At 39.1% G+C, this 13,938-nt stretch overlaps 1 protein-coding gene across 6 annotated transcripts in view; it reads left to right on the plus strand.

Moving 5' to 3' along the window:
* Positions 1-6,967: 6,967 nt before the first annotated feature.
* LOC131437950 (hepatic leukemia factor) overlaps positions 6,968-13,938 on the plus strand; it is a 421,032-nt gene continuing 414,061 nt past the window's right edge. The window contains exons 1-2 of one of the 6 annotated variants that reach the window (XM_058607647.1): positions 6,968-7,474; positions 8,770-9,411. In XM_058607647.1, the coding sequence (XP_058463630.1) occupies positions 9,309-9,411 (103 nt within the window). In that variant the 5' untranslated portion in view covers positions 6,968-7,474; positions 8,770-9,308. Of the gene's footprint in view, positions 7,475-7,634; positions 9,412-13,938 lie in introns of those variants that run through there. The other 5 variants (XM_058607646.1, XM_058607649.1, XM_058607651.1 and 2 more) reach the window with 5 other exon arrangements.

Raw genomic sequence — 13,938 nt, forward strand, 5'->3', positions numbered from 1 at the left:
CAAATGAAAATGAAACGCAAACAAATTACCGGACCATTCGTTGGATCGATTAGGTTTACAGATTACGGTAGTTGTTTGCCAATTCAGCGATTACCGAACGATTAGTTCAATTACCGACCGTTCAACAGTTGAAAATTCGATAAAAAATAACCGAATTTTGCGAAATTTTCTAAATGTGTATCTCTACCTTATGTCGTTTTCGCTTGATACCAAACCTAACCCAGTTTCCACCCTAACTGCTGTCAAACCGTTTGTTTGAAGCTAGTTTCGAACCTAGTTTTAACGTTGTTGAACTGAAAATCGAGTCAGTTTCGAACCTGGTTGTTATATCAGGTTTGCTAAAACCGCCGTTGCTAAGAGCGAAAACAACACAGTTTCGTGAAAAGTGTTTGTTTGATGAAACTACCCTGGGTCAGTTTCAGTGTTCTCAAGCGAAAACGACATTAGTATTCTCTAACTTGAGTTTAACGATTTAATTCTAATACAACCAAGTGACAAAATTCTCAACTTTTCTTTCCATTATTCAACCAGTTTTGAACTCTCAAATACATTTTTCCAAAATCATTCACATTTTGTATTGAAAAAAATATTGTATATTATATATAAGCGCCGCCGATAATCGTACACAGTCCTTTTTAAGTTTATAAGTTTCAAATCCCATATGCTATGGAATTCAACACGTCATCGAACAGTTTATTTGGAAAGACACTGGAAATAATAGGTATGGTTCAAAATGAAGACTTGTAGAATAAAAACAAGTCATCATCTATTCGATATGCGTTCGTATCCCGATATTTGACGCAGTTACAGTTGATTGACAAGTCGCCAATAATATTCAAACGTAATACAACAAAAATAAGACGCTCAAACTTGAGTAAAACGTGTTAGACTAAAAAAAAACCAACAGAAAATGAGGCAAAAAGATCTGAATCCTAAGCTAAGTAAATATATTTTTACCGCTGTCCGTGCGTTCGCGTCAAAGCTATACGGTCTGACCGTGCTCATACCCAGTGTTGACACACTACATATGACGAGAATGGATCAAGCGTACGAGGAATACATTATCAACAGAAACATGTGTAAGAAGAAGAAGAAAAAAAAAACTCAGACTGTATCGGTCGGGTCTAACCAAAACCCAACAGACTTCTTGGGTATCAACATGAATGGGTTCTACCAGTTGTGTACTTTTTGCTGTTCTTTCACAAACAGTGTTGCCCGTCAAGTCTATGCTGAGTTCCACACGCCACTCAAACTGGTCGGTCTCAACTAGAGAGCGACTGCCATGCGGTGTGCAACGAGCGTATTCCCTTGATAAGACAACGAAAATGGCAGAACCGGCGGCGGTGTTGAAAGAAACAAACCGAGAAATAGGACTTGTGGCGGGGAATTCATTATCAGCATTGCGCATGTCTAAGCAAAACTTAGAAACCGACCGACATCTGAGGAGCACTTTTGCAGTTGTATGTGGACGATGAGTGTGTAATTTGAATATGTTTTGGCGAGTCTCGCGAGTTCGACACTGTATGGAAAGATTTGCTGCCTGTGCGTGACTTTTATAGTTGGTTGTTTTTTGTCACTAGTAAAAAGTTAAAATTTACATTTACATCCTTAGCTGTAAAATATTGCTGCTTTTTCGACAAATTTCACAGAAAACCCGTGAAAATAAATAAAATCTGAAAGTATTGACGATAAATCAACTCATCTTCATCCGAAAAATTTATGCATTTATGAGTACTGGAAGATTGTTTAGGCATACTGTCTAGTAATTAATATTACTAAAAATAGCAACGATTTATATTTTTTTGCGATCATTGGTTGTCAGCGTTCCAGCTCCAGAGAATTTTGTATTCTTCTGAGATTATAAAACGCTGAGAACAAAACATTAGTTCAAATATAATGCTTAGGATGGTACTAAACGCCTCTAAATGTTCTGTCATATTATTTTCCCGCAGGCTACAATGACTACTATTTTTTTTGCAAAATGTTCTTAAGCGCGAATCATTCGTGAAGGTCTCTGAAGCAGAACTGATAAAAGTCTTTTTCATTGACTTAAAACAGATGAAAATGAAAAGAAAATTATGTCACTCTCAGCTTCGCTCGCAAACTATGAGAACGAAATCCATGTCCAGTCAATGGCACAAGTAGTTTCAAAATTGTGTTCTTTCTTTCATTTGCCCTTTCAGTCATTTCGGCTTTCAGTGAAAATCCCATAGTATGCAGTGTCGGTTTTCTCCAGGAGCTTTGAGAATCGAAAATGACAGACTAAGGTTTCACAATGACTTGTATCTGTTGGTGCTCGAATCTGTAGTAGTTTTGGTTTCCAAAGAGGTTCTGGGGTGTACTTACTGCTATTTGACATATTTTAATCATTCTTTATAGCCAAGCGTCACATATTTTCAATACATCGATGAAAGAATGAGAATTGAAAATCTGCTGATGGTCCCTGAAAACGTTAGTTTGGTTTCGTCTTGTCATAAAGGAAAGAGTTGACAATTATATTCTTTCTGTTTTTTTCAATGAAAAACGAAAATGCTTCGTCTCTCTCTTTGTTTGTTTTGGTGTCGGTCATTTACGAATGAGACAGTAAAATATTGAAAATGAGCCTGTTGGATTGGATTCTTTCATTGAGAATACGTGACAATTTTAAGCTCTTCTCTAAAGTTATTCTTGATTTTAAGAATCACATCGACTACATTATTGCGAAGGCGTCCAACTCTTAGATTTCATATTTTGGGTCATCGAAAATTTCGTTTACGTACACCGCTTGGAAACACTTTACTGTACGCAAGCTCGATTAACACTTGAATAAGCGGCTGTCGTTTTGTCACCTCATTATCAAACTGCTATTGATTATATCTTAGCTGATCAACAAAAATTCATTTGGTTCGCACTCTGAAATCTACTATCGAGAGACCCATTAAATCATCAAAATTACAAGGATAAATGCCGGTTTATTGAGCCTTGATCTTTTCTACGAGTTCCAGTCTTCTATATATTATGAAACCTGTTCTTTAGATATTTAAGTCTATTATGAAGGGGATAATATCCAACAAACGACTTAATTTTTCAAAAATCATATTCATATTTTCATACGTATGAAAATTAATAAACATGTTCTGAATACCCCCTCCGTTGAAATAAATCCTGGTTACGCGCCTGATCTGCCTTACCAGAGTCTTTATTATCATATACGTAATTATCCGCAATCAAAACAATGAAGGTGAAAACCAACTTTACTTCTGTTATGCGAACGAAAAACATTCGTTTAAATCTAAACGGTAATTTTGTATTTGAAATATACCAGCATAATGAACACTATAATCAATTGTATGTCATTTTCATTTGTTTTAAGTGGAACCAAAATTCTTCACAATTTTATAAAAACTGAAGTCGTGTATCCAAATCAATGTGTTGTCAACGACTTTTATACGTATTTCTCATATAGATTTCTCTCTTTTTCCCTGAATAATATTTCACTTTTCCACCATAGCTTCAACACAACTCTTCTAACTGTTTCTTTTGTTGGAATAAAATTGTAGACAGAGAAGCCAAGTGAACTAACCAGTTTGTAAGTGAAAAAGAATTTTATCCCAATTCACGGTTCTAAAAATGCGATAAAACTTATTCGAGAAGTCGGAAACTTTTATGGCGCGATCTTTTATTTTTGAGTCATATTGGTGGCAGCGCCTGTAGTGATCAAATATGGAAATTTTGGAGAGTAATTTATTTTCAAAGCACGCACATCTCAATGATGTAGGTTACCTCTCGAAAATATGAACACTCCAACCACCAAGCCAATAGATTTTAAGTTTCTCAACAATGCTATACGATACATATGACTTTTTACAGTACTTGCTCCGACATTTTCTAAGTAAAGGTGTAAGTAAAAATGTTTGGTACTAAGCGGACAGTGTCATAGTTGGGCAAGATTCTACAGATGAGAAAGTCATCCTGCCACTGGATCCCGCCCATACCTATTTAGGATTAAAAAGACGAACGCAAGTGCACTTCAAGTACATATTTGACTAGATCCATTATTATACACCAGAGAACAAAATGATCACCCGACAATGGACTGAAATTGTTCTTTGAAAAGGCACGAGTGCCTGGAAGGGAGGCTCAATGGGTCGGAAAGATCATGATGCCGGTTTTTTTTTTGAGATTGTCAAAGTATACTTTAGGAGGACTTTCTCAATGCAAGTATTAGCGTGCATTAATGGAGCGAATAAATACCAAAATCGCTGTGCAAGGACCTTATATGAAGCACATGAGTATCGCTACAATAGTTGACCTGCAGACGATCGCAGACGAGTAATTCAACCACGTTAGGGAAGCTTTTTTGAAGTAGTTTAATATGTAAGTAGTCTTATCTGCACCTTTCTGCGCTTTTTGATGATAGACAAGTTGAAATTTTGTTAAAAAATCATGAAAAATGTCTCTGTTTCATTAAACTGAAATGATAGCAGCATAGTATGTTTGACAAAGTTGTGTAGTTTTTAATGATAAAAAACTTTGTAGAACATGAAAAACTCATATAAATTGAAAATATGTATGTTTTCTTACAAAAATTGGTTTTAGGACACTCTTTTCAGAAAAAACATTATATCATGAATTACATTCAAGTTACGAGAATAGTACCTTCTGCAAATTTGTTCGAAATTACTTTTTGAACAACTTAGTAATTTAGCCGAAGTAACTTAGCCCCTATGTTGACCCTGAGCAAAAATAATATATTTATCTCACATTTTGGGGGATTAATCACAAAAATGAAATTTGCCAAAATATGGCGTCTATCATTCTGAGCAACTTTGCTGAAGACGTTTTTGATGAGTTATCAATTATGAGCGTGAAATTGGACTTTTGAACCACTGTGCAAATTTGTTCTGATTCCTGATAACTCTCACATGCAGTTTTCCTTTCAAAACATTCAATGTGAGCTATCCTTTTCGTGAGGAATGGTTGTCTGGTTGTCTGGAACGACAACTTGATGAACACATAGTTTGTTATACGGACGGTTCTCTGTTGAATGGTCGTGCTGGTGCTGGTGTCTACTGTCGTGAAATGAGGCTGGAGCAGTCTCATTCACTTGGTAGATACTGTACTGTGTTTCAAGCAGAAATCTACGCGATTCTGTGTGGAGTACAATCGGCACTTCAGCAGAGGATCTGTGGTAAGCGAATTTATTTTTGTTCCGACAGTCAGGCAGCCTTAAAAGCACTCAGTTCGAATGACTCACGGTCTAATCTAGTGATCGCATGTCGAACTCAAATTGAAGACCTCAGCATTTCAAATGCTGTTTACTTCTTATGGGTACCCGGCCATTCTGGTATTACTGGAAATGAATGGGCTGATGAGTTGGCTAGAGCTGGTGCAACGAATGATTTCGTTGGTCCTGAACCAGCTTTACCACTTTCAACTAGTTGGATAAAGCACAAGATTCGTTCTTGGGCTGTATCCAAACATGCCAGCTACTGGCGCAGCTTGCAAACTTGCGCTCAGACAAAAGCATTTCTACCAGATTTAAATCTGAAAATGTCAAAGTGTCTACTGCATTTCTCCAAGCATCATTGCAGTATTCTGGTCAGAGCTCTGACTGGACATTGCAAACTCAATTATCACATGGCTACTATTCAACGTGCTGAGTATTATTCGTGTGATTTGTGTGAATGCGATTATGGTACTTCATATCATCTGATATGTAACTGTCCCGCATTGACGCAGCTACGTATCCGGGTTTTTGGTTCTCCATACATGGTTGAGTCTGTGTATGCGGAGCTAAAATTGAAGGATATTCTCTCGTTTCTTACCCAATGTGGTAAGGAGCTATAGTCAGAAGGGTTCATCGTTCTTCCTGAAGTGAATGAATCCCTTCTGTATTTACCTTAAATAGGGTTTAGCAGATTGTTTGGCATCTTTTAGGGGGTGCCGAATTTACTTCTGCTCGTACATACTGCGAATCGTTCTGCATTCTTCCGGGAGTGCAGAATGGTGTCGCTTTTGTAAGATCTTCAAATCCTCTCGGGGGTTGGAGGTTTTATTAACAGCGGACTGTTCGGGACCTCGTAGAGGTTCAGAATTTACTTCTGCTTCCACTAAATGTGATCCTCAGCAGATTGTTCGGCATCCCTTAGGGGTGCAGAATTTACTTCTGCTGTTATGTGTTTTTGTGTCGTCAATTTTTCCCATCCTCCTAGTCCAACCCTTACCATTTCCTTTCAATCCTTCCCTCTTATATATCGGGAAAATGATGCTAAAAACAAATTGATGGCAAGGCACAAATCTCCAAATATCAAGGGGAACGTGCCATTTGAGCCAATTTGTTCTGATTCCTGATTCCTGAACTTAGCCCCTATGTTGACCCTGAGCAAAAATAATATATTTATCTCACATTTTGGGGGATTAATCACAAGAATGAAATTTGCCAAAATATGGCGTCTATCATTCTGAGCAACTTTGCTGAAGACGTTTTTGATGAGTTATCAATTATGAGCGTGAAATTGGACTTTTGAACCACTGTGCAGTGCTCGCATAGTTTTTTTGCATTTTCGGGATTTAATCTCGTCGATATCAAAGCAACTTTTTTGTGGATAAATTTTGCTAAAATCAATTCAAACGAATGGTCAGTCCAATGGAAAAAAAACGATATTTCCTGCTTTTCCGATAGCATCCAATCATCCAAGGCGATTAGCATGTTACCACTGCCAAAATACGTTTGCTGTGCTGCCTAGCATTCAACCGAGATTACAACACTTCTCCCTTGATTGAGAATCGTGATTACTCGTTTCGTTGAGCAAAGCATGAGAAGTCCATTGCGGCCAGCTATCACGCAACATTCGCACGGTAACTCACCGAGTCCATGAGTGCCACCGTCACACAAGCACAGTAGCAAACATTCACACGCTGTCGCCGATACTCGGCGCTCCTGGTTAGAACAGCACGGCGCACACTACAGACTGGGTCGACTGTATGCATGCGGCTCGCCGACGGTTGGTTTCAGTTTAGTCGGAGAAAAAATCGAGCGCCGAATAGTAGGAAGATTCCTCATCTCTTCTTTTCGTCAAGTTCATCGGAATCGAAATTGGATCGGGTTTTTTTTAACAAAGTGCCGTGTCCTCCAGCTTCCCTGGCCAAAGGTGCGACACTTACGTTGAAAAACCGGAAAAAAGTTATTTTGTTTTTCTTTTCTGTTCGAATTTTCGACTCGAAGCGGTCGTGAGGTTTGGCATTTTCGCGACGCGATTCGGTATCCGGTTGGTGAGATAGTGTGCATCGATTCAACACCCTCTCTGATCTCACATCACGCTGGCAAAGAATCCCTTTTCCCGTGTCGAAAAGGATTCGCGCTAGTGCACAGGATCATATTCCTCGTTGAAGAGTGTAAGTGTCAAAAAGAAAAAAAGAAGGGGGTAGAGAAAGAGAGAAACACACGTTTCGACTCCCGCGTGGCTCCACGAGTTGGAAATTTGTGCAATCGGTGAGTGCATGCATTGCCCGGCTGAGAAAATACTGTTGGACTTTGAAATATTTTTTCATCGCCTGCTCCGTGCTCTCGACGTCATTTTTGATCGCGATTTTTTTCCTCCGATTCGGCCTGCTTGGATGGTTGCTGTAGAGAGGGAAGCGCAATAGATAACATTCGCTGCGAACGTTTGAACGAGTGTCGACGGGGGGACAATTTTCCAGGAGCTTTCACTGCAGCACAACTACCACCGAACAGGTTAGAAGGCCACTGGTAGGAAGCAGAGAAAAAAAAATCAATGCGGGATGTTTGACCGAGCGAAAAGCTCATCACCGCCCGTACCGATTTCGGGAAGTTTTGTGTTGGTGTACTGATTATGTGGGTGGAAAGGATACGCGTGGTTTTCCACCAACACATCGCACCACAGGAAGAAGCTGTCAAGGAGCTCTGGGAGCTTTTGCCACACGTGAACAGAGTCGATTCGGAGCAGGACATACGCTACTAGAGTTGTGAAACCGAAAAGCAATACAAGCAATACTTCCCTTTTATCGGTGTCGAAATTCTTCATTGAATGTTGTGTTTGCGTTAATGTTTGGTGTATGGAGTGCTTCGAAATCGTGTCCGAAGAAAATAGTTTCCCCCAAAATCTGTTCGGGGAAAAAAAAATCTAGGATTCGAAATTTCCCATCTGAGTGAGTGAGATAGACTGTGGAAATCCCATTCCGTACATAGCTAGTAATTGTTTTGTTGCACTACTACTACTACTACAATACTAGTTTGATCCTGCAAGTCCACAGACACACAGCAGACTAGTTACAGTCAAAACAGGCATAGAAGCTACTAGCCAGAACGCTGGAATCCACATCAACCATCCAAGAGAGAAACAGTTCATCGTGGGAATCGCAGATCAATTTTTATCACGTTCGGAAGGATGTTGCTGGGAAAAGTCAAGTGAACAATTACCACAACGGGTAACGGAAAACTAGATGAGGACCGTTCGTTAACTCGTTAAAGGGAAAACCCTTTTTTGTCGATTCAGTGCGAAAAATAGCCCCGAGCAGGCGACGAAAAAGAATCTATTGACAGATGACACTGTACGACTGCCAATCCACAGCCAGGCAATCGGTGAAGCGAAAGATTTGAAATTTTCGGCATTCAAGTGTTCCCCCAATCAAGAGTGGCAGTGGCAGAGCTTGAGCCGAGTGGAAAACCGAGAAAAAAGTGTTTTGTAAATAGAAATCGCCTTTTGGTTGCTGTCTAGTGTTTCATTTCCTGTATATTTTTTTTTATCCCTCACCCCACACTGTCAGATGTTCCTCGTGATTTTTCCACTCAATGATCCTTCCCGCTGATGGAACGCAAAAGTTGACGACTGAAAGGCAATGTTGTTGAAGTTTTGAAGCAAAAGTGTTGACAAGTTGATAAGCAAGTTTGGTGCGAGAAAAAAAAGCAAAGTTGTTACACAAATTATAGAATGTCTATATTAGCAGCTAAGTGTTGAATATTGTTTATTAAGTATAAAAGTTGTTTCTACCTGAATATCAAGCTCTGGAAGTTATCGCCCCGTGCTTGGAGAGCATTTTTACCAGTCTTCAAAGTGAAGAAAATCTAAAGTTCTCATCGCTAGAAGACGCCTTTCGGAGGCAAACAAAAGAAGGACGACAAATTAACTTTTGTAGTCAGCAAAATCAAAACAAGCACAGAGGCCAACAGTTACATTAACTAGTGAAACTCTGCGACAGTCTTATTGAACACGCCCACAAACAACAAATTGTACCGCAACAACAACTGCACTGACAGTAACAACAACAACAACAACAACAACAGCAAAAACAAGCAACTAGCAACCATGAGCGACCGGGATCGAGCATCACCAACTTTGATCGAGTCTGGATTAAAGACGCTGATAGGAGGCCGAGATACCAACTATCCACTGATAAGCGGGACGAATGGTAAGTCAAACGGAAGCAACTGACGATGGTCCGGCATTAGATAGCCATCATGCATATGTGATATTTAGGTTCTTGTATGAACGGCTATCTAATCTCGAAGTGACGGTACGGTGACGAGTCGGGAGCAAACGAATAAATCGTAGACATTGGGATCAAAAACTGGTCTAGTTGTTAATAGCGTGATGAATCGAAGGTGCTTTTAACTAGTAATGGTACAAACAATGGGCGTGAATAGTTCAGACAGATTTCATATATCGAGTCTCTTTTTCGCTGGTAGTAGTACCAGTACCAGTACTTCACCACCCGTTTTTGACGGGACCCACCCACCGTTTTACCGGTGAGCAACGGATGTGTATCCAATTCTTCTTCCAGCAGTGTCGGTAGTGGTGCAGGATTAGCTGACCGATAAGACGGGCTTTACACTTACACTCGAATCGAAGGGCTTGGTGTGACCTAATAGAGCGCCCCGGTTGACCGGTGGGTTGGTCTCCGAACGGGGTGGGGATGTGGCGTGGAGTGCAGTAGCAGTGCAGTACCGTGCCCGTGTCTCGGGCGCTCGTGGCTGGTATCAGTGCATATTTGAGACGCTGTTTTCTACATTCGTTTCAGGTTTATTCCTCAAAGGGTTTGGATTTGAAATGGGTTTTCAAACTATATCGGTTGTGATATCAATGCTTGTTTGAATGAAAAATTTACGGATAATTTTGTAGTTCGTGAAGGTTTCACTTCGGGAAAAAGGAGAGGAAACTTAGTATTGAAGGTTGAAGTTAGATGGAATTTATCGAGACGAAGTCTCTTTGAGGATTTTTGTTTTACTAACAATTTATCTAATTTATCTCATTATGATTAAAAGTGAACAATTAGTGGTTATTTATTCAATTGCAGAAAAGAGCGATTCCACGCTTTTTAACACAATTTTTTAATGATTTGTTTTTGGCCTGTTAACACTCCAAATACCAAGCCTCAAAAAAAGTTGGATCGGTAACTTTGAGCTGTCAAAGCTCAGCTGTTTTTCAACAAATCTCAATAAATTTTACACCCTCGAATTCTGTGAAGTTCGTAGATTGATTCCAAAACTTTGTAGCAGACGATTGGTCAAGGAAAACCAATGAAAATTTGATTTTTCCCGTTCCAAGTTTTTTTCACGCGCCCAATATGCCCTATCTACTTTCCAATTTTCTTTCCTTTGGCATAAACGTCGCATAAAAAATATTGAATACTTCAACTTTACCGAGTCATAACTTTGTTGTTAGTCAACCGATCTTCAAAATTTGTTCACCATTGGAAAAGTACTACTTCCAGAAATAAAATGCACTGAAACTAAAAATAGGGTTGTGTACTCAAAGTTATAATGAAAACTGTAGATAGATGACCTAAGAAAAGATGAGACATTTTACAATGATCGTAAATAGCTCGAAATTCAAAGCGATGGCCTATATACTTTTATACATCATTCGATTGCTAGTGATACCAGCTACAGTTTTCGCTCAACTACCATTCCTGCACAATCAAAAGAAAACATTAAAAAATCGATGAATTTATAAATATATATATGAATTTTTCATTTTTTTCACATGTTTGTATATAACTCAAAAATTAAAGCGATGACATGTACATTTTTTTTAATTCAAAATATTGGAATCATTACCAGAAATCAAAATTATATATCCGCTCAAAGAAGCTCAAGAAATTTGGTACAAATACAGAGAATTTCTATTATTGGGAAAATTTTGCAAAAAAAAAAAATCAAAACTTTTAAATTTCATGACATATATTTTTTTATTATTTTAGTTGGAAATTTATTATGAACAAAATTTTCAAAAAAACTTCGTCTTCTTGTTTGTTTCGCTATATTTATTCTTTGTCATGTATTTGGCAGGATATGAAAGCAAGCTATTCTTTTTTAACATTTACATCTACATTTAATTGATCCATGCATTGCAGTTCAAACTGGACTGCTAGTACAACCCAACGATTCAACTCAAATCCATTGCAGATGATGTGCTCGACTCTTCGTGAGTGAACTTGTACTAAAACCTGTTTTAATCCACCTAGTGGTGTGATGATGCCTTTCTCATGTACATATAATATTGTGGTATTCTATTCAAAAAATTTCTCTTCGATTTTTGAAAGAAACCAAGTGATTGTTTATGCATAACATACAGAATAAAACAGTGCTTTGATTGCGTAAGCCATCCTTAAGAAAACGAAATGAGTTCACTATTATATGCACTTCCGGCACCGGAACCCAAGAACCGGTATAATCGAAGTCGGTTCGTACGGCCACCAACTAACATGACACACAAACTCTTCTAATACGCACCCTATAACTCAGGATTCGGAAGTCGGATCCAGATGAAATTCAGGAATTTCGTATAAGACCGGAAGACCTTTCATTTGAATCTAAGTTTGTGGAAATCGGTCAAACCATCGCTGAGAAAAGTGAGTTAGATCCATTTTGGTATATATGACCACTATTTCTGGTACTTCCGGAACCGGATACCGGGAACCAGGATAGCCGGAATCGGTTTGTTTAGTTGCCTACTGATAATGACTATCGATTTGTGTAGTTTTGAGACCAGTTTAGAAATTTTTTTACGTTTTTTGTTTCGCCGGTTTAAGTGACGGTGTACAATATTGAACACACTTTACCCTATAATTCCGGAACCGGAAGTCGGATCCGGATGAAATTCAGGAATCCCGTATGGGACCACGAGACCTTTCATTTGAATCTAAGTTTGTGGAAATCGGTCAAACCATCGCTGAGAAAAGTGAGTGAGATCCATTTTGGTACATATGACCACTATTTCTGGTACTTCCGGAACCGGATACCGGGAACCAGGATAGCCGGAATCGGTTTGTTTAGTTGCCTACTGATAATGACTTTCGATTTGTGTGGTTTTGAGTCCAGTTTAGAAAATTTTTTACGTTTTTTGCTTCGCCGGTTTAAGTGACGGTGTACAATATTGAACACACTTTACCCTATAATTCCGGAACCGGAAGTCGGATCCGAATGAAATTCAGGAATTCCGTATGGGACCACGAGACCTTTCATTTGAATCCTAGTTTGTCAAAATCGGTTCAGCCATCTCCGAGAAAACCTAGTGAGATTATTTGACACATACACACACACACACATACATACATACACACACACACACACACACACACACACACACACACACAGACATTGCTCAGCTCGATGAACTGAGTCGAATGGTATATGACACTTGGCCCTCCGGGCCAATTTTCACTAGTCGGTTTTTCAAGTGATTGCATAACCTTTCTTTATGAGAAAGGCAAAAAACGATTATATGTTTTTCGATATTTTCCAATTGGATTCACAACAAAAGCTAAGGGTTAACTGTTGGGAAAATGTAATAATCCCTACTAATTTCAACAGATTCTAACCACACCTATATTGTAAACATTCTCGCCTTGCTACCGATTGTATGCAACCTAATCTAACCTATCTATAGCGTTAATATTGGAAATGTTCAAGGATTTTCAGCACGATATTTTCTCTACTCCGTATGGAGCTTCAACGATCCTCAAGTTGTGTATTATATTTATATTGATATGCCGATTTTTCCGCCTGTTATTCAATGATATTGATATCTCTCCAACTGGCTTGTTATCCTTAACGGGGAAATGTAAGTGAGGATGTTTTGTTTATTTTGACGGCTGGAATATCAACGAATTGTACGAACGAAGGATAGAATTTTGTAAAACAAAATAACTTTTCTTTTACGGCACAACGTGTCAATCATCCTGTATTTGGCGATTTATTCCATCGCATTTGCATTATGTCCTTTATGAAGGTGTCCGTAATATGCACACTCAATTTCTGTCACAATATTCGAGGCAACAAAACAAGTTCTCCAGCTAGAATTCTAAATCAGGTAGAACCAGTTTGCATTCGGGGTGCATTCACTGTTTTCAGCTGGAAAGCTAGCAAAGCCTTACTCACCAGCATTTATACCATCGTTTGTTTCCCATCAAACATTTTCGCTGTCGTTTTTGTTCCCTGTGCATAAAATTGTCTTTTTGTGGTTTTCGATTCGGAACCAACTGCTGGTCGCTAAACGGCATCGGTCCAGACTGAGGTTAGGCCTTAAATCGTCCTCGATGGCGGGTTGGCATGGGGGCAATCCGCAATGGATGTCATATTTGAAACATGCATTTCCCTGCATTCATTCGGGTGCGGGGTGGGTGTTTGGCGGGACTTTTTCAGTGTAATATTCAAACCCGTTTTGGTTCAGCCGTGTTTGTTGTTATTTTGTTTTTTTTTTGTCGCAATCAAATCGAGGACCTACTGACGGGGCATGGAAAACATATGCAGGTGCTTAACGAATAGTCCTGCTAGTTTTGTCGTTCCGTTCTTCCGAAAAGCCATCGATTTTTTGGAGCACGTTTCTTCTGCTTGCACCGATCGTAAAGTGTCGTTGAGCTTCTGTACAGTTCTTGTTGGCTGTAGCCATTGCTCTCTTTCTCTCTCTCTCTCTCTCTCTCTCTCTCTCTCTCTCT

This window comes from Malaya genurostris, chromosome 3 (genome assembly GCF_030247185.1).
Source record: "Malaya genurostris strain Urasoe2022 chromosome 3, Malgen_1.1, whole genome shotgun sequence".
NCBI lineage: Eukaryota > Metazoa > Arthropoda > Insecta > Diptera > Culicidae > Malaya > Malaya genurostris.